We start from the raw sequence: 22,102 nt of genomic DNA on the forward strand, positions 1-22,102 counted from the left end.
AGCAGCACCGAAACTGTGGAAGAGAGGGCGGCCACTGAAACACTGTTAATGGTCTTGTCTCAGGTGCGATTCTAAGGGTAATCCCGGGACAGGTCCCTGGTAGTGCTCTACCTAAGAGCTGGCCTGCTCGGCCTCTACGGGGCGTGCTCAAGGTCACCATCTAAACAAACTCAGCTCCTGCTTTTCACTCCTTCTCTCTCCAACTCCTAACTCCAGACTGACAAAGCTTTCTCCCTTAGTTCTGCACAGCTCCACACTCCACAGGGCAGGAGGCTTCAGCTCTGCTGGCGGTGGAGCAGAACAGAAAACTCACCTACACATCATGCAGATAAAACAAGCACAGAAACTGGTGAAATGTGCTCACACTCAGAAAAAAAAACAGACAAGCATCACTTTGAGCTCTGTTCAGGCTAACACACACTACCATCAGATCTTCTAAATCATTCCAATGCAAGCGTATTTATTATTAACTTCATGTAAGCACTGCACCTTCCTGAAGCAAAGTGATTCGTCTCAGATCAGGAAAGGTCAGTTAGGAAGAGGAAGATGAGGATCTCAGTGTGTGTATATTTTTGGGTTTCATTGGAGTTTCAGTGATAAGAAGAGATGGCAAGGTCATTTGGGCACATGTACAATGAAGCCATCTTTAATGGACCGTTAGGAGTTTAGGTCAATTAATAGATACAGTTTTCATTTGTCAGAGTTAAGTTTATTTATCAGACTGTTCACAATTATATACTATGGAAGCGAATGCTTATTGCCTTATATGTAAGAACCAATATTTTAGCTAGATTTTATTTTATATTTTAGTTTATGAAAAACTATTCACTTTTTACCAACAAGAAACTCTTTCTTGTTGAGATCCGATCTTAGTAAAATAATGTAGCACTTGGGAATAAATATACACCCCAACAGTCCTGCAGTGGAGGCCAGTATGGCAAAGACCTCCACGGCCACCATGTATTTGCCCTTGGTGCTCAGGTAGGCTGGGATGAAGGCCACCCACACACTGCAGAAGACCATCATACTGAAGGTAATGAGCTGAGCCTCGTTAAAGGAGTCCGGCAACCTCCTGGCAAAGAACGCCAATAGAAAACTTAAGAGAGCCAAAAATCCAATGTAGCCAATAACAAGGTATAGTGCAATAGCAGAGCCATCGTTGCATTGCAGGATCATCTTCCCCATTTGAGAGGTGTCCACATCTGGGAAAGGTGGGGCGAGGATGATCCACGCGATACATATGATAACTTCTCCCAGAGATAAGACGATGACTAAAGAGCTTCCAAGTCTTGGTCCAACCCACTTCCTAAGCTGGCTGCCAGGCTTTGTGGCATTAAAGGCCATCACCACTGTGATGGTTTTTGCTAGAACCGAAGAAACAGCGATGGTAAAAACAATGGAAAAGCTTGTTTGTCGCAGTAGGCATGTTACTTTCACCGGTCGGCCAATGAATATTAAACAACAGAGGAAAGAAAGTATTAGAGAAATAAGGAGGATGTAGCTCAGGTCTCGGTTGTTGGCTCTTACAAGAGCTGTGTGATGGTTTTTTATAAAGATCCATAGAACACCAGCTCCTACTACTGAAAGCAGGACCGAGGAACAGGCTAATGCGACGCCCAGTGGATCCTCATAGGATAAAATCTCCAGGGTCCTTGGAATACAGGTGTCCTTCATCTCATTGGGCCACTGTTCTTTGGGGCACCTTATGCAGTTTTCCATGTCTAGGAGGAATAGAAAAAGAATGAAAGAGAGAATGTTATGCACAGTCCACAAAAAACAGAGAAAGCTGAAAAACACCTGGGGGCTTAATATTGATATGGCTCTCTTCAAACCATATTTTCCAAAACCAAAAGTTTTATGCTGAAACAAAAAAGTATTGAAAAAAGAATCCTGTTAGGTCTGCAGTATTTGTTAGCTCCTTTCCCACTTTCTGCCGCTGGTCAAGCTCTAACTCACATGTCCACCCTGGATCAGATCCACCATGACTTGGCTGTACCCCCCTTTACCACCACACATGGCTCCTTTAACGGCACTCTTCAGTCAGCCTTTGACTCCCACTTTTTCCATTTGCTCTTTCACTCCTGCTGCACCACATACCCACATTTCAGTCCAAAAATAAATTCAGAAAGTTATATGTAATTTGGCAGTGCTCAAGAGATTCCAGAGATAAGCCTGAACAGGCGCCCCCACCCTGCGCCTAGGGGAGGTGCACCCTTAGTAGCGCCACAGGCCTGAGCCTCCTCCTGGGCCAAGAAGGGGGTGGAACTGAGGGGTCAGGTGACGTCATCGGGGTGCGGAGTAGGAACCTGGCCGGACATTTAAGGCTGCACCCCAGGGTTTCTAGCCTCTTTGTCCCCTCAGACCTCAGGCAAGCTGCAGGGGCGCGTCGTCGCCATTTTGTATATCTAAATGCACCATGCGTTACACAATTCATTCACAGGTCTGGATCACACACTGTGGAACTCTTTACCGGGTGATTAAGGATGTGGAAAAGAGTTGGGCCCTTCAGAAAAAATATAAGAACATTTCTCTTTTAATTAGAAGCTCGATTACCTGACCGTTATTGTGACCTTAACTTGATTCCTCCGTCCGCCCTGCTCTAATTTCCCTCCCTGTTCTGACATATTTACCAATTACTCTTGATTCTTTTTTTAACTAGCTTTTTTAAATAGGGGATCATTTACAAACCCCCACACCATCTTATCTTGCTCACCATCTTTGGAGCCGCAGCCAGGACTCCTTCAGACTGCAGAGTAAAAAGTGTAAAAAAGAAAATCAGCACAGTGAAGCGTATTTTTTCCATATATGCTCCCAGGATCTGAAAGAGCATCCTCATATCCATCAGGATTGGCGAATGGAGCTCCAATTTAGGAAAGATTTAAAGACTGAGGGGCATATGTAGGTAATTTCCATTTTGCGATTCTCAAATAGCGATTTTTAAGGAATCGCTATTTGAGAATTGCAAAATGGAATGTAGTAACTTGAAGACCAATACACGCGGGAAACTAATATGTGTGCTCATACCTGTGCATTATGTGCAAAGTGCTTGCATGTGAGAAATAATAAAATGAACTTTGTCTATCGTGATGTCAGAATTAAATGCGGCTGTTTAAATAATGGCATGTGCTTATTTCTGTGTGCTCATGTTTTGTCTTTCGTTTTAAATGTTGCACAAGTCTGTTTTGTTGCTTTGTTTGCTTCTGCTAGGTAACATAGATTAATGGGTTAATTAATTAGCAAAGGTGGGTGGGTAACAGAATGACTTCTAATTCTTGCATTAATTATTCTTTTGTGTTTGTTTATATACTAGTTGCAAAGAAAGAGGCTTGAGGCCTAGTACGTCTTATTATGCAGCTGGCAAAATCCTGCTCAGTGAAAGCAAGAGCCCAGTGTGGAAAATTTCTGCTGTGTTGTTTAAAAAGAAAAAAATACAAACATGATTAAATAAGTGAACTTTTCGTGCCTTGGTTGGCTTGACCAAGGTCAGGAACCGGCAGAAGGATTGTCAAGCTAAGGAAGTCACGCACATTAGTTTTAAAATGTTGCAAGCTGGAGGAAGCTACGTGACTCGAAAATAAGGGACAATAGACTCTAAGAAAGAGTCGGAACTGGGCTTCAAAAAAAATATGTGATGACATGCTGTGGTCTGTCACTCGACAGCCAATCAGCGTTTTGCTCAATTGTGAAAAGTATACTTTTACTTAGATTAGTTAGTTAGGAAAGGTATACAAACTGACCCCTTTGAAAGGAGGGCGCTTCTCGCTTTCCAAATCCAGATGGGCGTGTCGTGCTGACGGACTTCTTTGGAGCACGTAAGATTTAACAGTGCTAAAAGACTTTACAAATTTTATTTTAGGTGAAGTGAGTTTTAGACAGGGAAATAGGGTTTAGGTGATGGAAAAACTGTTTATTCTTCTTTAAAAATGCAATTTGATTCTGCTTGGAAACTGCTTGTCTAATTTGCAATTCCTCAAACCAATGCTGCTTAAATAAAAAGATTCTAATAAAATGCACTTCTTTTGAATAAATAGTTAATAAATAAGTTTTTTGGAAACACATTCTGGCCTTGTTATTTAAAGAACTTAGTTACCATCAGCTGATCTTATCGCCTGTGTGGCTTAATTAAATGAAGAATTATAAGTCTATGGTAAAGTCAATATTCCGCAGTTGTAAATAAATGTATATATAGTTTGTAGATAAGGTTTTATTAATTAGGCCACATGATTCAGTTGCTCAAAATATGTCATTATTGATTTATGGGCCTTGTGAGTGATTTATGATTAATGGTGAGTATTATAGAGTAGGGTGGTGCTGCTATGACATATTTTCTATATGGGCGCTGGATCAATTTCCCTGGTAGCAGAAGGAACGGTTGCTATGGTAACTGTCATGCTACGCGGTAATTACATAGGATCGATGTTTAACATATGTTGAGTTTGTTCACATGTTACATGTAGTCAAAAGGTTTTTTCCAGCAGTGTGAAAATTCCTAGCTTGCCGCGGCATTTGAGTGGTGTAACAAGAAGTGAAGTTACACAGTGCATTTGTTCTGTTTCAAAATAGTGATATTGTTATCACTAGTGTTGTGGGCGTACAACACAAGTTTAGGGATTCTAGGTGTATATGGTAGAATGTATAGTGAAGGTTGTCTATGAAATTGTAGCTTTTGAGTATAGGGACTAAGAGCCTGCTTTATAACTCACTGTGAAAAGAGTAGTAGAATGTATCTAAACTTGAGTGAAGGGTAAGCTAGCGTCGTCTATTCTTACTGGCAAATGTGGATTTCTATGGCTGGTTAAAGTCTTACCAAAGATTTCATGTATGTGTGATTAGGGAAACTTTCCATTTGAAAGTGCGTGAATGATTTTGTAATTCTGTTTGAGTCAAACTTTGAATTGCTACTTTATGTGCATTCAGAGGGAAACGAGTACATGATTACCTGATTGAAGGGTAGAGTAGTCTTACTTTATCAGCGAATGTATATTCTGTGAGAATAGCGTCGTCTATTCCACGCAAAAGAATACTTGTATGTTTGTAAAAACTGTCACTTTATTTTAGCGAAACAGACAAATGGTTTGTTTTTCTGTTGTCATTAATAAAATTCATTGAAAAAGTGTTCTTAAAATGGCGCTGTGAAAAGTTTTTGTGAAGGAGGGGTGAGCACTAAGAGTGAGACACGAGAAGCTGCAGCGGCTGTGTACGTCACAGGTCCGTGCTGTGATTGGCTAACATACGTCACAGCTAGCGCACTGATTGGCTCACGTGATTTTGACGAGCTGTTAGCTGATTGGTTCTTCTGAAAGGCAAACAATTCTATTGGTTGAGCAAGGTGGTGACGTAGCTCAACCTGATTGTCTTGTTGGTGTGTTTCGCGCACGGATTGGTTAGTTAGCGAAACAACCAGGAAACATTTTCGATTGTTTCAAATTAAACGAATTTGATTAAAACATGAGTTATTATTACAAAAAAGAGGAAAATAGGCTTACATTGCTTCAGAAATTGAAAAATGTACTTTCACCTGACAAGAAAATTATGACTCGAGGTGGAAAGTTACTTCATAAATATAAAACACATGCAGCCTATATGGAAGGTGAATATGGTTATCATACTTGCCTTTGGTTTGATATATGGATGGATTATACCAAAAATGACGGTGTTTTAGCTTGGCCGGAAGATGGCTCATTTAATATGAGAATTTTGAAAAACTTGAGGGAAAAAATGATGGCTCTTGTGCCAAGACCCAGACCTAGTCAATTTGAAGCTTTAGTTGAATGGGAAGATGAGATGTTTGAATTACAACGAGAAAGTTGTGGTATAAAGAGACCTCAAAAATCATCAAATTTTAAAAGAGAAACTCATGAGGATAGAATGCGTCGATGGAGACAGGCAGACATGTGTGATAGTCTTTACACAGTGAGAGAAATGATTACTGAAATGCCAGGTCAAAAGAATACTAAAAAGAAAAATAATATTGAAGAAAAAGATTTAGAAGATTCAGTTTTAGAAGAAATTTATATGACAAATAAAAAACAGACTCCCTTAAAACCAGCTTGTTCATGGTCTACTCCGATGGTTTCTACAGGAACCACACCAAGTGCACCTCCATTAAACGAAGAATCACCCAGGTTATATCCAAATAATTCTGAATCTTTTAAAACTCCAGAAAAGTTAGAAACGAGAAATAATTCTGGTGTATTTGGTGAAAGTTGAATTTTATCTGAAACTCCTTTTTCTAAAAATGAGACTCCCTCCAGAAGTTTAATGGGTACTGGCAGAGAGGAGAAAGTTCCAAATACTGCAGAACATTTATGATCAAAAGAAGAATTAATTCGACAACTGACTAAAGGCCTGGAAGCAGTAACAGTTCCAGTAACTATTGGTCCTGTTCAGCCTGTTTTTGATCAAGGAGAAATTAAACAGCCAGGTTTAACAATTCCATTAAATGCAGAAATTCAGAAAGTGGCTGAAAATTTTTATTCAGAATTAACTGAGATTCATCGAGAAAAAACAATGATGCCTGATTTAAGTTTTAATCCAGGATCATCATGCAGAACACCAATGGGTGCAGAGTCAGATGTTGATTCTCCAGGAAAGAGTGTTGAAAAATCAGATTCATCCTCAAAACTTGATGTTGCGAGACTAAAATCTGATTTAGAGGAATTAATTATTGGCACAATTGGTCCTGACAGTTTGAAGCATTATCAAGATGATGAATTGTTGTTCATTTGTAAGAGTGTACAGTGGAAAATGAAAAACAAATATGATCAATTAGAAGAATTGGCTGCAGAAAAATTGATTTGAGCAGGCAAGAGAATTTGGGAAAACATTACAGATTGGATTTCACTGAAAATGACATTAATAATTTCAATGCAATGGGAAGAATTATGCATATAAAAGATTTGATTGTGTACATTAAAAAATTGGGTGACTTAAGCAAATGGAGAGTGAAGTGGACAAAGAGAAAGGAAGAAGAAAAAAGAGAAAGGATGGCTAATCAGTACCCAATGAGAGAAATAGCGGGTGGTGGTTATGTTCATGTTCCCTGGTCAAGACAAGACATTTTGTTGTTCACAAATGATTTTCCTCGGCTGAGAGAAAAGCCTGTGGAATGGTATCGACAGGTGGAAAGGTTCATTAAAGTGTCAAATGTTCTGTGGATTGAACTTGATGGATTCTTTGACATTGTTGTCCCATCAGATCTTTGGACAGAATGTAAAATTGCTGTAAGTTAGCCAAAGGTTGAACCAGCCCGAGATAAAGTGACAGGTGCTCCATCATCAGAAGTCATGGGATTGTATGACAAAGTAATTTACTGGTTGAAAGAAAAGATTCCTCCAAAAGAAGTTGATTGGGTTAAAATTGACAGAACAAATCAGGAGCCAAAGGAATCTGTTCATTCATTTTATGAAAGATTATTGTTGGTTTTCAAACAGTACAGTGGCTATGAAAAATTAAATGAAAAAGATATGAGCCACTTTATTTACAGATTTGTTTATGGTCTTAGACCTGATATTGGTGAGATGATCAGAAATAATATTGTTGGTTGGCAATCTAACTCGGTTGATGACATATTGAGAAAAGCAAAATATTGCAGTGATGAAACTGAATCCAGACAAAAGAAATTAAAGGAAAAGGCAATGTGGGCACAGGTGAAGGTAGCTGAACAGCAGATTGCAAACCTAGAGAATAAAAATGTAAATTTTAATCAGAATCAGGGTCAAGGAAAATTTAAAGGGAATTATAACAAACCTAAATTTAATGTTAATGTTGTGGAGCTGAAACAAAAATTGCCTTGTTTTAATTGTGGCGAAATTGGACACTGGAAGCGCGAGTGTAAAAATCCGCCCAGAAATTTTAAAAATGCATCATCAAATCCACAAATGCAGAATGAGTTGAATCTGCAGCAACAGCTACAGCGACAACTAAATGAGTTGAATCTGCAGCAACAGCTACAGGGACAGTTAGCAAATCAGCAGAGTCAAATTCCACAGCCTCCTCTCCCTAACTGCGGAAGTGGTCAAAGGTTTAATTCGGATACAGGATTCAGCGGAGGTGATCAGGTAATCAGACCAAAAAGAGTGAATGTGCCAAATGTTTCTGGACAGTTTTTGATGACAGAGAATGGAGGAAGTGATTCGGATGATTACTTATGACGGTGCCTGAGAGAGGAGGAAGAGTGTGTACTTGGAGCCACTCTTGAGGTTGACCAGTCTGGTCCATATGTAAATGGTAAAGTGAATGATGTAGAAATCACTTTTCTTGTGGACACTGGTGCTACCCGTTCTACTGTTAGATCAGTGGAAATTGAAAACCTGCCTCTCTCTGGTGACACCATCCAAGTAGTTGGCGTAGCTAATCAGCAAAGTAAAACAGATTTGACAGAGCCTGTGAAGGTAGAAATTGGCAAATTCAAAGACAAACACAGATTTGTAGTTTGTAACAGCAGTTCTGTAAACTTGCTAGGAAGAGACATCCTCTGTAAGATGAACTGTAAAATATATTGCTCACCGGAGGGTATTGAGCTACAGACTTTTGAGGAAGATGGGCTTTAAAAATTAACAATGTTGATGGTCGAAGCAGAGGAAAGTAAATTGTTCCCTGTTTTTTAAAAGGATAATCTTCCAGAAGAATTGAAAAAGACAGTCAAAACTGAAATTTGGAATTTGACTGGAAGTGAAATGGGCTTGATGAGACATGTTGATCCTATAAAAATCACAGTGAAACAAGGAATTAAATATCCAAACATTCCTCAGTACAAAATGAAAACTGAAACAATTGAAGGTGTCATTCCTGTAATTGAAAAATTCATAAAGCAAGGTGTTTTAAAAGAAATTGAAAGCAGTCCTTGTAATTCACCGATCATGGGGATCAAAAAGCCAAACGGAACGTACAGAATAGTTCAAGATCTGAGAAGGGTTAACCAGATAGTTGTTCCATGTTGTCCAGTTGTTCCAAACCCAGCAGTGATTCTTTACCAAATTCCGCATGATGCAGAATGGTATACTGTCATTGACCTCTGCAATGCGTTCTTTACTGTTCCATTGCATCCAGACAGCCAGCAAATCTTTGCGTTCAGATTCCAAGGTCGCACATTAGCATGGTGTTGTATTCCTCAAGGGTATACAGAGAGTCCTTCTATCTTTAATCAGTTGTTAAAGAAATCTTTGGAGAATTTAAATTTGCCAGGAAAATTGACATTGGTCCAGTATATTGACGATTTACTAGTTGCAGCAAAAACACGAGATAATTGCGTCACAGATACGATTACACTCTTGAATCATTTGGCAGATGAGGGACATAAAGTGTCACCTGCAAAATTACAGTTTTGTAAACAAGAGGTAAAATACCTTGGTCACAGAATTGCAAAAGGAATCAGACAAGTGACAATTGAAAGAATTAAAATGATTCAGGGAATGCAACCTCCAAAAACACAGAGACAGGTCAGAATGTTTCTAGGGATGGTTGGCTATTGTCGCCAATGGATTAGTTGATTTTCGGTAATTGCGAAACCACTGCAGAGACTGACAAAATCAGATATAAAAGATCCAATTGTTCTCACAGAAATTGAAATGGAAGCTTTTGAGAAGCTAAAAAGAAGCTTGTGTGAAGCACCTGCTTTAGGCATGCCAGATTATGAAAAGAATTTTGAGTTGTATTGCAGTTAAAGAGAAGGATGTGCATTGTCCGTGTTGATTCAGAGACATGGAAAACTGAGAAAGCGAATTACTAACTTCTCAGCAGTACTTGATCCTGTTGCAAAAGCATTACCAGGCTGCTTAAAAGCAGTAGCAGCAACTAGTGTGAGTCTTGAGCAAAGTGAAGGAATCATTAAGGGATTTCCTGTAAAAGTTTATGTACCTCATTGAGTTGAAATTCTGCTTACCAGAAGTAAAACACAGCACCTAACAAGTAATAGGCTTACCAAATATGAAAAGATTATTCTGGGATCAGATAATGTTTCAATAGCAAGGTGTGTTAATTTGAACCCTTCTACACTATTGCCTGATGGTGTCGAGACTGAAATCAGAAATGAATATGACATCGACCAGTGTTTAGATGTCTTGGAATACTGCACGAAGCCTAGGCAGGACATTAAAGATGTTCCTTTGCCTATATCTGACTTTGTCTACTTTGTTGATGGCTCTTGTCTAAGAACAGAAGAGGGTTTCTTGAGAGCAGCATATTCTATCTGTACAGTTGCTACGGTGATTGAAGCATCATGTCTCGAAGGAGTTTGTTCAGCTCAAGTAGCTGAATTGATTGCTTTGATTCGTGCTCGTGAAAATGCAATAAATTTGAAAATCACCATAATAACTGACAGCCAGTATGGATACGGAGTTGTGCATGATTATGGACAGCTTTGGTCACAAAGAGGTTATTTAACCTTCTGCAGGTACTCGTATCAGAAATGCAAATTTGATTAAAAGATTAATTGATGGCATTCAATTACCAGAAAAGATTGCTGTCGTAAAATGTTCAGCACACAAGAAAAGTGAGGATTTCATTACAAAAGGAAATGCCTACGCAGACGAAATGGCGAAGTATTGTGCGAGAAACAATTTTGCAATTAATCGGGAGAAGAATGATGAACATATTTTAAATTCACTTATGCTAACATCAGTAGTTGAAACATGGCAGGGAGTTAAAGATTTACAGGATGAGGCAAGTGATGAGGAGAAAAACACATGGTTGAAAGCAGAATGTAGGCAGCGAGATGAAGATGGAGTTTGGACTTACAAAGATGGCAGAACAGTTTTACCAAATAGCATGATTGCTGACATGGCTAGGATGTATCATGGCCAGGCACATATTGGAAGAGATTCTATGATCAGACTTTTCAGAGAGACTTGGTTCAATCCAAAGTTCAGAATTATTGCAGAGTCTCTCTGTCAACGGTGTTTGGTTTGCCAACAAATGAACCCCAACAGAAAAACAGTTGTGAGCATGGGAACCATAGGACGGGAGGGTGGTCCTTTTACCAGGCTACGAATGGATTTCATTGAAATGCCACCTCATAATAAACTGCGATATGTTCTTGTAATAATCTGTCTGTTTTCAAGATGGGTTGAAGCATTTCCCACACGTCACAATGATTCGATCACTGTTGCAAAATTACTTTTAAGGGAGATTATACCAAGGTACGGTTTCCCGGTGACTGTGGAAAGTGATTGCGGAAGGCATTTTGAAAACAGATTGTTAGAACTGATTTGTGAAGCTTTGAACATTGAACAAAAGCTCCATTGTGCATATAGACCAGAAGCTTCAGGTGTTGTGGAGCAAGTGAACGGTACTATAAAAAACAGAATTGGAAAGATGTGCCTAGCTACAGGTATGAAGTGGACAGTTGCTCTTCCACTTGTTTTGATGACTCTGAGAAGTACACCTGATAAAAAGACAGGTTTAAGTCCTCATGACATTGTCATGGGCAGAGTCATGAGACAGGCTTTTATTCCTGTAGGAAAATTGATGACTATTAATGATAGCGTTATTTTGGAGTATTGCAGGAAATTGTCTGATGTCGTGACTTCTGTGTCTAATCAGGTGGGAACTGAAGTGCAAACAAGAGAAAAAGAGCAAGCACATGATCTGTTGCCAGGTGACTGGGTCAGGACAAAAGTTCATCGAAGAAGAAACTGTCTAGTACCCAGGTGGCAGAAAGCAAGACAGGTTATTCTTGTTACAACAAATGCAGTGAAGTGCAAAGGTCTAAAGCGGTGGATACAGGCAAGTCACACCATTCGTGTACCTACACCTGAAAATTCTGATGAAGAGAGTGACACTACTGCTGATTCAGATTCTGAAGAAGAACCTGAAAGAAATCCAGATCATGAATATCGACAGGAAGGTCGACATCTGGAGAGTTTGAATGGAAAACAAGCCTTGAATGAAAAAGACTTGGAAGTTGTGCCATTAGATTCAGAAAATGATGAAGACCTGCTAGAAAAAGAGGCAGAAGAAGAGTCTAACCGAAAAGTGAATCAAGATCAGGAGAGTATTGAAAAGCAGAAAAGAAGCTCTGAAAGCAGGAACTGGAATTCTGAATCTGGGAAGTTGAAGGTAATTGAAGAAGAAGAAGACGAATTACCAAGTACCAGTTATAAGGATGATGTTCCTAATGGAGTGAAGTTGCCGAGTAAAGAAGTACCTGAATCTAGAATTCAAATTTCTGACAGTGAAACTGATGAGAGTGATGAAGATTCTCAAATAAGAAAATTCAGAAAAAGAGCTTGGAGAACAGAGTGTAATGTGACTGAGCCAAGGAAGAAATTACCAAGAAAAGGTGATAATTGGCCAGAAGAAAATGAAGGCCTGAAATTCAAATTGGTACACAGATCAAAGGAACAGATCAACGAGATATCAAGTCAAAAAGATCCTGAAAAGAAAATTGAACAAGGAAAGAAAATAGAGGTCATTAATAGAAGAACAAAAATAAATTTAAAACCAAACCAGAAATATAAGTCACCTGAATGGACTTATATTATCATTCCACCTGTAGTGGAAATAAACAGTAGCAGTCAGGAAGAAATAGATGACAATAGTGACAACGATTGAAGTATTTTCTGTTTAAATTTAGGGTTTATGTTTTATGGCATAAGGCTGAAGAAATTGTGTTAGGTGACACAAGGTCGAAGAAATTGTGTTAGCTGGGAAACAATTGTGACGCAAGGTCGAAGAAAAGCTGTTAGAAAGTTGAGGGTTTGAAAAAAAAAAAAAAATTTAAAAAGGGGGGTGTTAGAATTTTAGAAAAATTAGACATTTTTAAATTTCATTTTTGTTTTCTTTGCAAACTTAGTGAAAATGCCTTACGTTTTTGTAAATAATAGTTCAAGATGTTCCATCTTCAAGAGATGCTGTAAGATTTCTTTGATTTGTGTGGTTCTATTAATTCTGCTTTGGTTAGTTTTAGCTGTCATTTTCCCTTTTCGAATTGACAAGGAGATGTACAAAATCAATATGACAAGCAAAGCTTCTGTTATACAAGACAAACATAGTGCAACAGGCACAACTAACAGAGTTATTGATCATAATCCTGAGATTCATCGGGATAGATCTGTTGGTGATTTTTCTAGCAATACTTTTTCAAGACTCCTGGCTGAATATGTAAAGGTCATGGAGGTGAAAGACTGTTACATTTGTGTGAAATTGCCTGCTTCTGTTTCAGAGGGAGTTACCTATAATATGCTTCCTCTTACTTATGGCATAACCTGCAGTGTGATATCTTGTCTGTTTTATCAAACTGGTCGTTTAGAATATTACTATTCTAATTATGATGAAATTTTTGCAAACCTGAAAATTGAGAAAAGCTTGAATAAACACAAGCAAGCCAAACAGATGAGGGAATTCTTTATTGTGACAAATGAATTTACCTATGAGTATGCTTTCAGAAATAATTTGACATGTAAATTGAGAAATTAGGAAAAGTCTTTCCTGAATTCAGTTGAGGAGAGAAGAGCGATTTATAAAAGAAATGAAATGCTTAAACAGACCAAATCCAAGTTCTGGCAGAAAGAAGATGAAAAATTAAATGGCAAATCTTTTGAAAATGCTGATATTCACATAGATAAACCAATTCGTGGTAAATTTTGCATTAGGAGAGATAATACTTTGTTTGACAACTATTTTGTGGGTGCGAGTCATTGTGAGGACACGTATCAAATCATGGGGGGTTGGGGATTCAAAGGTGGCAAAGACCCAATTTTTCCTGGGATTTATTTTGTTTGTGGAGATAAAGCTTACTACAACCTTCCTGACCACTGGTATGGGACATGTTCTATAGGATTGATTTTTCCTAAAATATTCCATGTTGACAGAAATGCAGAAGGTTCATTTGAAATCAGCAGACATTTGAACAGATACAAAAGAGAAAGTTTCTCAGAAATTTTGGGAGACATTTTTGAAGCAGTGATACCTTTAGTGGGTATAACCCTGAATGCTGGAAGAATCAGAAAATTGTCCACAATTGTTGACAGATTGTCAACTGACACAGCTGGAGGTTTCCAATTAGTAGATACAGAGCTTATTGCAATTCGGACTATGGTAATGCAGAATCGTCTTGCATTAGCTATTTTGCTAGCAAAAGAGGGTGGAGTTTGTGGCATTTTACATGTCCAACACTGCTGTACTTATATCCCAAATGAGAGTAAGGGTATTGACATGTATATTAAAAATATCACTGAGATGCATTCAGATATTGTTCCTTTAGAAGAGGATGATTTTTCAGAACGTCTGTCCAAAAGATTTCAAGCAATTAAAGCCTGGTTTCAAGAGATTGGTGGGTCAATTCTTGGCAAAATACTGACACCTTTATTAGTTATAGTTTTTGTGATACTGTTGTTGAAGATCAGTTGCATGTTACACAGGAGAAAGAAATACCTGAGGGAAAAGAGGAGATTTTACAAGATTAGAAAGGAACAAGAGAAAGAGATAGAACTGGAAGAGTTTCGTAGAACTCAGTATGAGAATTGCAGACAAACTAATGAGACCGGCAGAAGGATTTTAGGTGAAGTCAGTTTTAGACAGGGAAATAGGATTTAGGTGATGGGAAAACTGTTTATTCTTCTTTAAAAATGCAATTTGATTCTGCTTGGAAACTGCTTGTCTAATTTGCAATTCCTCAAACCAATGCTGCTTAAATAAAAAGATTCTAATAAAATGCACTTCTTTTGAATAAATAGTTAATAAATAAGTTTTTTGGAAACACAAGCTGGCCTTGGTATTTAGAGAACTTACTTACCATCAGCTGATCTTATTGCCTGTGTGGCTTAATTAAATTAAGAATTAGAAGTCTATGGTAAAGTCAATATTCCGCAGTTGTAAATAAATGTATATATAGTTTGTAGATAAGGTTTTATTAATTAGGCCACATGATTCAGTTGCTCAAAATATGTCATTATTGATTTATGGGCCTTCTGAGTGATTTATGATTAATGGTGAGTATTATAGAGTAGGGTGGTGCTGCTATGACATATTTTCTATATAGCACTTGGGGGCAGATCTTCAAGAAAGTGCCGCAGCGCAGCACCGCAAGCCCTTTGGCTGCGCCACGCTGCAGCACTTTCAGAGCACAGGAATGCGACATGTCTACAATGATATGTCGCATTCCTGTGCTCTACCCTGCGCTGGCGCAGAAACAGCTGCCATGCGCTGGCGCAGGCACCCTTGCAACATGGTGCAAGGATGCCTGTGCCATGGGGAGATTGCTTTTGGGAAGAAAGGGGCCCCTTCCTGCACAAAAGCAATCACTGCAGGCATTTTCCTCTTTCAATGTGTGCTGTAGAATGCAGTACGCATTGAAAGAGGAAATAACGAGGAGAAATGAAAACATTTCTCCTCATTTCGCTTGGCTACGCAACACCTATGGTGGCGCAGCAAACTGACACATTTCAAGGTTTACGATTTCTTGTAAATCTGGAAATGCCTCAGTGGACATGGGTGTTGCGTGGGAACACCCACAGCAACACCCATGTCCCGCCCCTAACACGCAAAGTGTTGCGTGAACAGGGACGATATATACATGCACAGGTTAAGTCACGAAGGGTGACTTTACCTGTGCTTGTAAATATCCCTTAGCAGGCTGCACCACCGGTGCGTCACGCAACGTGATGCACCGGCTGCGCATGGGGCTTGTAAATCTGCCCCTTGACTCTCAAGGTAGTGAGGGCACGGCAGTCCAAGGCTCCTCCAGGGAGATGATGTAGGTTGGAAACTCAGAACTCAGTAACACACCAATTAACACTCCTGTAGATCAGGTGCAGTGAGTGTTATTACTGCTAAGTCATTTTCTAAGTATATAGATTGCTTTCTTAGGCCTAGATTTACTAAGGCTTTGCCTCGCTTGAACTATGCAGTGCAACACAAAGGCTTGTTTGGAATTTACAAAGCCATGCAAGGCCTGATTTATGTAGCCTTATGTGGCTTTGTAAGGGAATGTAACACATTGCAGCCGTTTGAGCTGTTTTTTTATTTTTTAAATCTATATTTTTCAGTTTTATACATACATGGCAGAAAGCTATGGTTTGCGCTGAGTTATGTTACATTTTCACTTTGTAGGCGTACCATGGGTGGATCGAGGGCGTTCCCATGCATCTATACATTGATTATTTATTGCACAGTCTCAGATTTACTAAAGCTGGTAAAATCTGAAAATGCGCAGAAAAGCGGAAATGCTTCCTATCTTTGTAAATTTGGTGCATTTCTGCTCTCACCCTTTCATCCAACGCAGTGTGGCAACTTTGCTTGCTGACCTGGGTTGTGTGAAAGATTAGTAAATATGCCCCTCTGTTTGTGTGACTATTTGCATACCTGATTGGTTTGAAATTTCCCCATCTGGACATTGGATGCATGAGTAACAGCATACTTGTTTCTCTCTTTCAGGGACTTTTCTGTATCCGGGCAAGCAGCTTGGATTGCAAACTGAGATAGGAGTCTGTAGAGTAAAGTGTGAAACATTTAAAGATAAGTCAAAATTAAGGTGGTTTCATGACACGTCCTAGTGTCTCATATTTTCACAGAGTAAAAAACATTCTGATTTCTTTATTTATTTCCTTTATTGTCAAATTGCAAACAAACACAAATAAAAGAGGTACACACCAAGTCAGGTAAAATACACTCATCATGCAAAAACTAAAACGATATCAATGTCAAGCAAAGGAATAACCAAGCTCATTGGTCTGTGACAGCCAATGAAATGAAATAGAAAAACAAGAAAGAATGAGATTAAATAAACGAGCCAAAAAGCATATTGTACTTAAAATGACGGTTTGTTTGGAGAACATGGGGCCATATTATCAAGCAAGGGCGATACATTATCGCCGCTTTTATCGGCAGGAAACTGCCGCTAAAGCGGCGATAATGGGCTTGATAATATGCCCTTGTGAATTCCCATAGCAGCCAAGGTTAACATCAGAACCTGGGCTGCTATGGGAATTCACAAGGGCATATTATCAAGCCCATTATCGCTGCTTTAGCATCAGTTTCCTGCCGATAAAAGCGGCGATAATGTATCGCCATTACTTGATAATATGGCCCATAGTTCTGAAAAGTCCTCCCAAATATTGTCACACTATCTTTGGACTGGTGTAAAAAAGATTCCTCCAAAGACATAAGATGTCAATCTGCTGGGTTGAACATAGGATATTCAATTTAGTTTTTCTTTCCCAACTTCACTACACTAATGCTCTCCCAAACTGTGAAAGCTTGCACAACTCAAAGCTTCTAATCTAGCAGTAGTTCCTTATCATGAGTGATATCATTAAAAACAATTGCTTTGTTAAAGAGTTAATGATGCCTACAAGAAACAAGCATAATACTGACAAAAACATCCTCTGTGAACAGTTTCAGAACTCCAAAAGATGCTAACAAACAAAGAGGGGCTCTCTGGTCTTCCTCACACCTATGAATCCCTAAGAAGGAAATCAATTTTTAGCCAAGTTCTTCATATTTTCTGTTTTGTGGACTGTGAGTAAGTAGTATTTCAATCTCTGGTAAGTTGGGGCCTGTTCTAGACTAGATCACATCCTACTTTCACAACAGAACTAATGTCATCCATACCCCCCTTTCTCTTCCAAACAGAACTTCACAAAACTAGGGGTCCCTCAAGGTTCTATCATCTCACCCATGCTTTTTTAAATCTACATGAAGTTATTACAGGCACTGATCAATCAATTTCACCTCACATGCTATAAACTATGCATATGACGCGCTTATACTCCTTCAACTGGAATACCCCAAAGACATTGGAAACTCACCAATTTTCAGTTGTCTCAGAGCCGTGGATCAATGGATGACATAGAGCCATCTCAAATTGAATGCTTCCAAAACAGAAATACTCATGTGTGGCTATTGGAAAAATTATGTCCCACTCACCGACTAATGATCTGGGAACGTATAAAGTATTAAAGGAAGTAAGAAACATCTGAATTACCTTGGACTTCAAGCTATCAATGACTGCTCAAGTGGACAAACTATCAAGATCAAGCTTTGTTACTATAAAAACTCTGCAACACAACTTCCTCCATCTGGGATTTCCACACAAGTTGCAGGCTACCACCATCTCTCTCTTGTTCTGTCCAAACTGGATTCCGCCAATAGCCTTTACCACTGATCACCTTTAACAACTATGAAAAATATACAACAGATTCAGAACTCTGCTGCCAGACTACTCTAACATATAAAGCCACAAGCCCACATCTCCCATGCCTTGAAAGACTTGCATTGGTTACCAGAAGATCCACAATCAAGCTGCTTTGTATCACACACAGACCGATATATGGAACAGGACCCCTTTTCATCAGGAATACAATCAAGAAATACATTCAACTAAGAAAACTCCGCTCTAGAGTGGCACCTTGCCTCAAAATCCCACCGTATAAGACAAAAAACATTGGTTCCCATTTGCCAGAAGATCCACACTCAAGCTGCTTTGTATCACACACAAAGCGATACATGGAACAGGACCGCTCGTCATCAGGAATAAAATCACCAAATACATTTAACTAAGAAAACGACACTCTAGAGTGGCACCTTGCCTCAAAATCCCACCGTACAAGACAAAAAACATGGGTGGCACATCCTTCTCTGTTGACACAGGCAAACTATAGAACTCTTTACCCCCAAACATAACATCCACACATAACCATCTTATCTTCAGAAGACTGCTCAGGAATTGGCTCTTCCCTGCATAACCACCATAAGCAAACAAATATACAGCACATCCATCTATATATAAGCATTTCTTTGAACTATAGATATGTACCGACATATGTATATTGCTTTGTATAAATGTGAATAATAGTTATGTTTTAAAAAATATAGATATTCATTAGTAATGCCTAAATAAATTTACATATTTCTTATAGTTACATTATTCTATGCTTTAAAATAAATATAAGTGACTACATAAATAAGTAAATCTTTTATCATTACTATTTATCTACAATTGCTTCACTATTGAATTATAAAGCATAAAAACAAATAAATTAATTTAAAGTCAAATAACACTTGAAAGCCGGAGTTTAATAAATATAACTTTATTCTACATATATTACCTTCCTTATGCATATATATATATATATATTTTTTTTTCAAACAAGCCTCCGAGCAAAGGAACATCATGCCCTACAGGGCGGCCTCTGAACACCGGGCACGGAGCAGCCCGGTCAAATTCCATCAAAGAAAACACCACAAGAGGCCCAATACCGGGTAAGAGGCATTTAATGACAGGCTCAGCAGCGCGATATTTCTCCTTGTCCCTTATGCGTTTCGGCGTCAGCCTTGGTCACAGGGGGAGTGAATCAGTTACAAAGTGCAATTTCAGCGCGCTTTTAAAACTCCTCAAGACATATATCTATATACATATATATATATATATATATATATCTGTATATAGATAATAATAATATATATTCCTTCCATGTATCTATGTATTTATTACTTTGCTTCTAATTTAGCATAACTAATGCACTACCCTATTTCTCACCATATATCGCTCTCAATATATCCTCCACCTCAACTCTCTGACTCAAGTCAAACTTCATTCTAGTACTCTTTCTAATACACTGACCTATTTCTCAAGCTATGCAGCTATCAATAGATTATCTACTTCCACTACCTCATTCATCCCAAACCCCATACCACTACTATGATCCCCAAAATAACCCTTTCTAGACTCTTTCCTCCTCTACCCCTTCTTGCATCATCTCATACCTCTTTTACTAATCATTTCTCCCAAACAAGCCTTTCTAAACCCTTCCTTCTGACTCCTCCCCCTCCACCTAACCTTTATTCATCCCACACCCCCTACTACTGCTATGAACTCCCAATTTAAAAAAAAATCAATACCCTTCATTCTTCTAACCCTCCACTCTTCCTTTTTAATCCAAATAACAGACTAACATGTCCATCACTCACATTAATTTCATATTTCTATATACTAATTCCCCACTAATCCTGTTTGGGTTCCAGAGTAGGGTGCTACTCAACAGAAAGCACTTCAACACCTCATCAGGGGTAGCAAGCGCTATATACAAGCTTTTTCTCTCTTCTATCCCTCCACTATCCTTCTCAATCCAAATAGCAGACTAACATATCCACCGCTCAAATGACTTTCATATTTCACTACACTAATTCAGCACTAATCCTTTATGGGTTCCAGAGTAGAGTGGTACTCGCCACAAAAGCACTTCAACATCTCATCAGTGGTAGCAAGCGCTATATAATTGCAAACCTTCTCCCTCTTCAAGACCTCCACTATCCTTCTCATTCCAAATAACAGACTAATATTACCCCACTCAAATCACTTTCATATTTCACTATGCTAATTCACCACTAATCCTTTATGGGTTCCGGAGTAGCGTGCTACATGCCGAAGAAGCGCTTCGACGCCTTGTCAAGGGTAGTAAGCGCTATATAAATGCAATTGCTGTACAATACAATAAGCAACTTACGACTGCATGAGCACCTCTACAAAAAATACAAACTTGCCATATTTGACCCTTCAGTTAGTAAATCGTAAATTGTGCACAACACAAAAGTCACATTTAGCAACAAAGACTGCAGGAAACGTTTCCTTAACTTACACTTGAAACAGAACTACATCATGGCCATACAAACGGCCATGGGCAGCCAAGGTAGAACTACTAGATAAACAAAAAGGCAAGCTCATTTTCCTATAAAAGGACCAGATTTAACACTTCTGTAAGTGTGCATTCAAATGTTAACCACAGCTTAGTCTCTGAATCTGAAAAGTAAGAAATTTTTCATAATTCGGGCTCGGATGAGAGCTCCAAATGATATGGCCGACTTTCCAAATTCACCGCCTATTCCATCAAAAGTGCAGGAAAATAATAACTTTGTTAGGAACTTGAGGAAAAATAAGGAAGAGGACAAGACAGTGGTTCTGAATAATGCCAACAACAGGTAGTGGTCGTCTCAGAACCACTACTCGGTAACCTTGATAGAACACAGAAACAAAAAATAATTATTAGAATCTTGTGCACAAACAAGTATTAACATGCATAACAAGAAACAGTAACCATAAGCTTACATCTTACCTGGTTGGAAAGTGCTAGGACTAGCTCCTGTCCTACCAGGTTATCGGCTCAGAGCCGAAGACTCCGAGAAGAATGAGTATTGCTAAGATGGAAAAGGCAGCATGCTGACAACAATTCCTTGAGAGCAATGTGGGATGCAGATATGGGTCAATACATCTGATCAGGCACTGAGCAACAGTGGTGGCAAGTGTGATCTCTGAATGTGGTGAAGCGTTATACTTACCAGTAATTCTAGTATGCGAGCAAACAAAGCCAGCCTGGCTTTATCCACGAGGATTACAGCGGGCTCTTCCTAAATAATATTTTGTTTAAAAAAAAGCGGGACAAATAGTGCATTTTAAACCAAAATTTTAACATAGATTTGATAAAAAGCCATTTGCTGTAAAAGGGCACTTATCATTGGTGGCTTGTCACCAGGGGTATTTGGTCAATACCTTGTCAGTAGTAAAAGCTGATACCCTTAATCCCCATTCATGCCCGGAAAAGTGACAGGTCCTCCCCAGAGACCTCCCGCCCCCCTCAGTGTGGCAGGAAAAGCGAGTTGTATGGCAGGAAAAGTGACATGTGTGGCAGGAAAAAAAGATGCCATCTGCGTGTCCGGAAAAGTGACAGGCCTCAAGTCCATGGAAAATGCAAGGGTGCAGCAGATGTTACTGCATGGGTCTTCGTGAAAAAGCGCAGGCAGGCAGCCCCAAAGCCGTTTGTTGACACAGCTCAGAGGGAGATGGCAGAGGGGGGTGGTTAAATGTGGCGCTTAAAAAGAAAAGAGCTTGTGAAGAGTAATTAAGCACAGATGGAACTGCAAAAGGTGCAAAAGGGACAGACAAGGAATCTCCTAAAGTCATGAAATGTGATAGTCACAGAGGCCGAGTCATGCGGAACTAAAAAATTTTTTTTTTTAAAAGTGGAGTCCTGATTAGCAGATGTATAGGTATAAGATGAATGCAAAAGGCTGACCCCAAGGACCTGCAAACCGAACTTAAGCACAGCGGCAGCTGCGGCAAACTTCAGCAAATGGGTTGTCAATATTGCTTATCAGAAGACTGGGTAAA

The 22,102-nt window shown here is 39.1% G+C and overlaps 1 protein-coding gene across 4 annotated transcripts in view; it reads right to left on the reverse strand.

Annotated features, from left to right (window-relative positions):
• Positions 1-687: 687 nt before the first annotated feature.
• Positions 688-22,102, reverse strand: part of LOC144785133 (vomeronasal type-2 receptor 26-like) — a 79,563-nt gene continuing 58,148 nt past the window's right edge. For all 4 annotated transcript variants that reach the window (XM_078664215.1, XM_078664214.1, XM_078664216.1 and 1 more), the window contains 2 exons: positions 16,303-16,426; positions 688-1,721 (listed from right to left, as the gene is read on the reverse strand). In XM_078664215.1, coding sequence (XP_078520341.1) covers positions 826-1,721; positions 16,303-16,426 — 1,020 coding nt within the window. In that variant the 3' untranslated portion in view covers positions 688-825. The remainder of the gene's footprint in view (positions 1,722-16,302; positions 16,427-22,102) is intronic.

Source organism: Lissotriton helveticus, chromosome 10 (genome assembly GCF_964261635.1).
Source record: "Lissotriton helveticus chromosome 10, aLisHel1.1, whole genome shotgun sequence".
Taxonomy (NCBI): domain Eukaryota; kingdom Metazoa; phylum Chordata; class Amphibia; order Caudata; family Salamandridae; genus Lissotriton; species Lissotriton helveticus.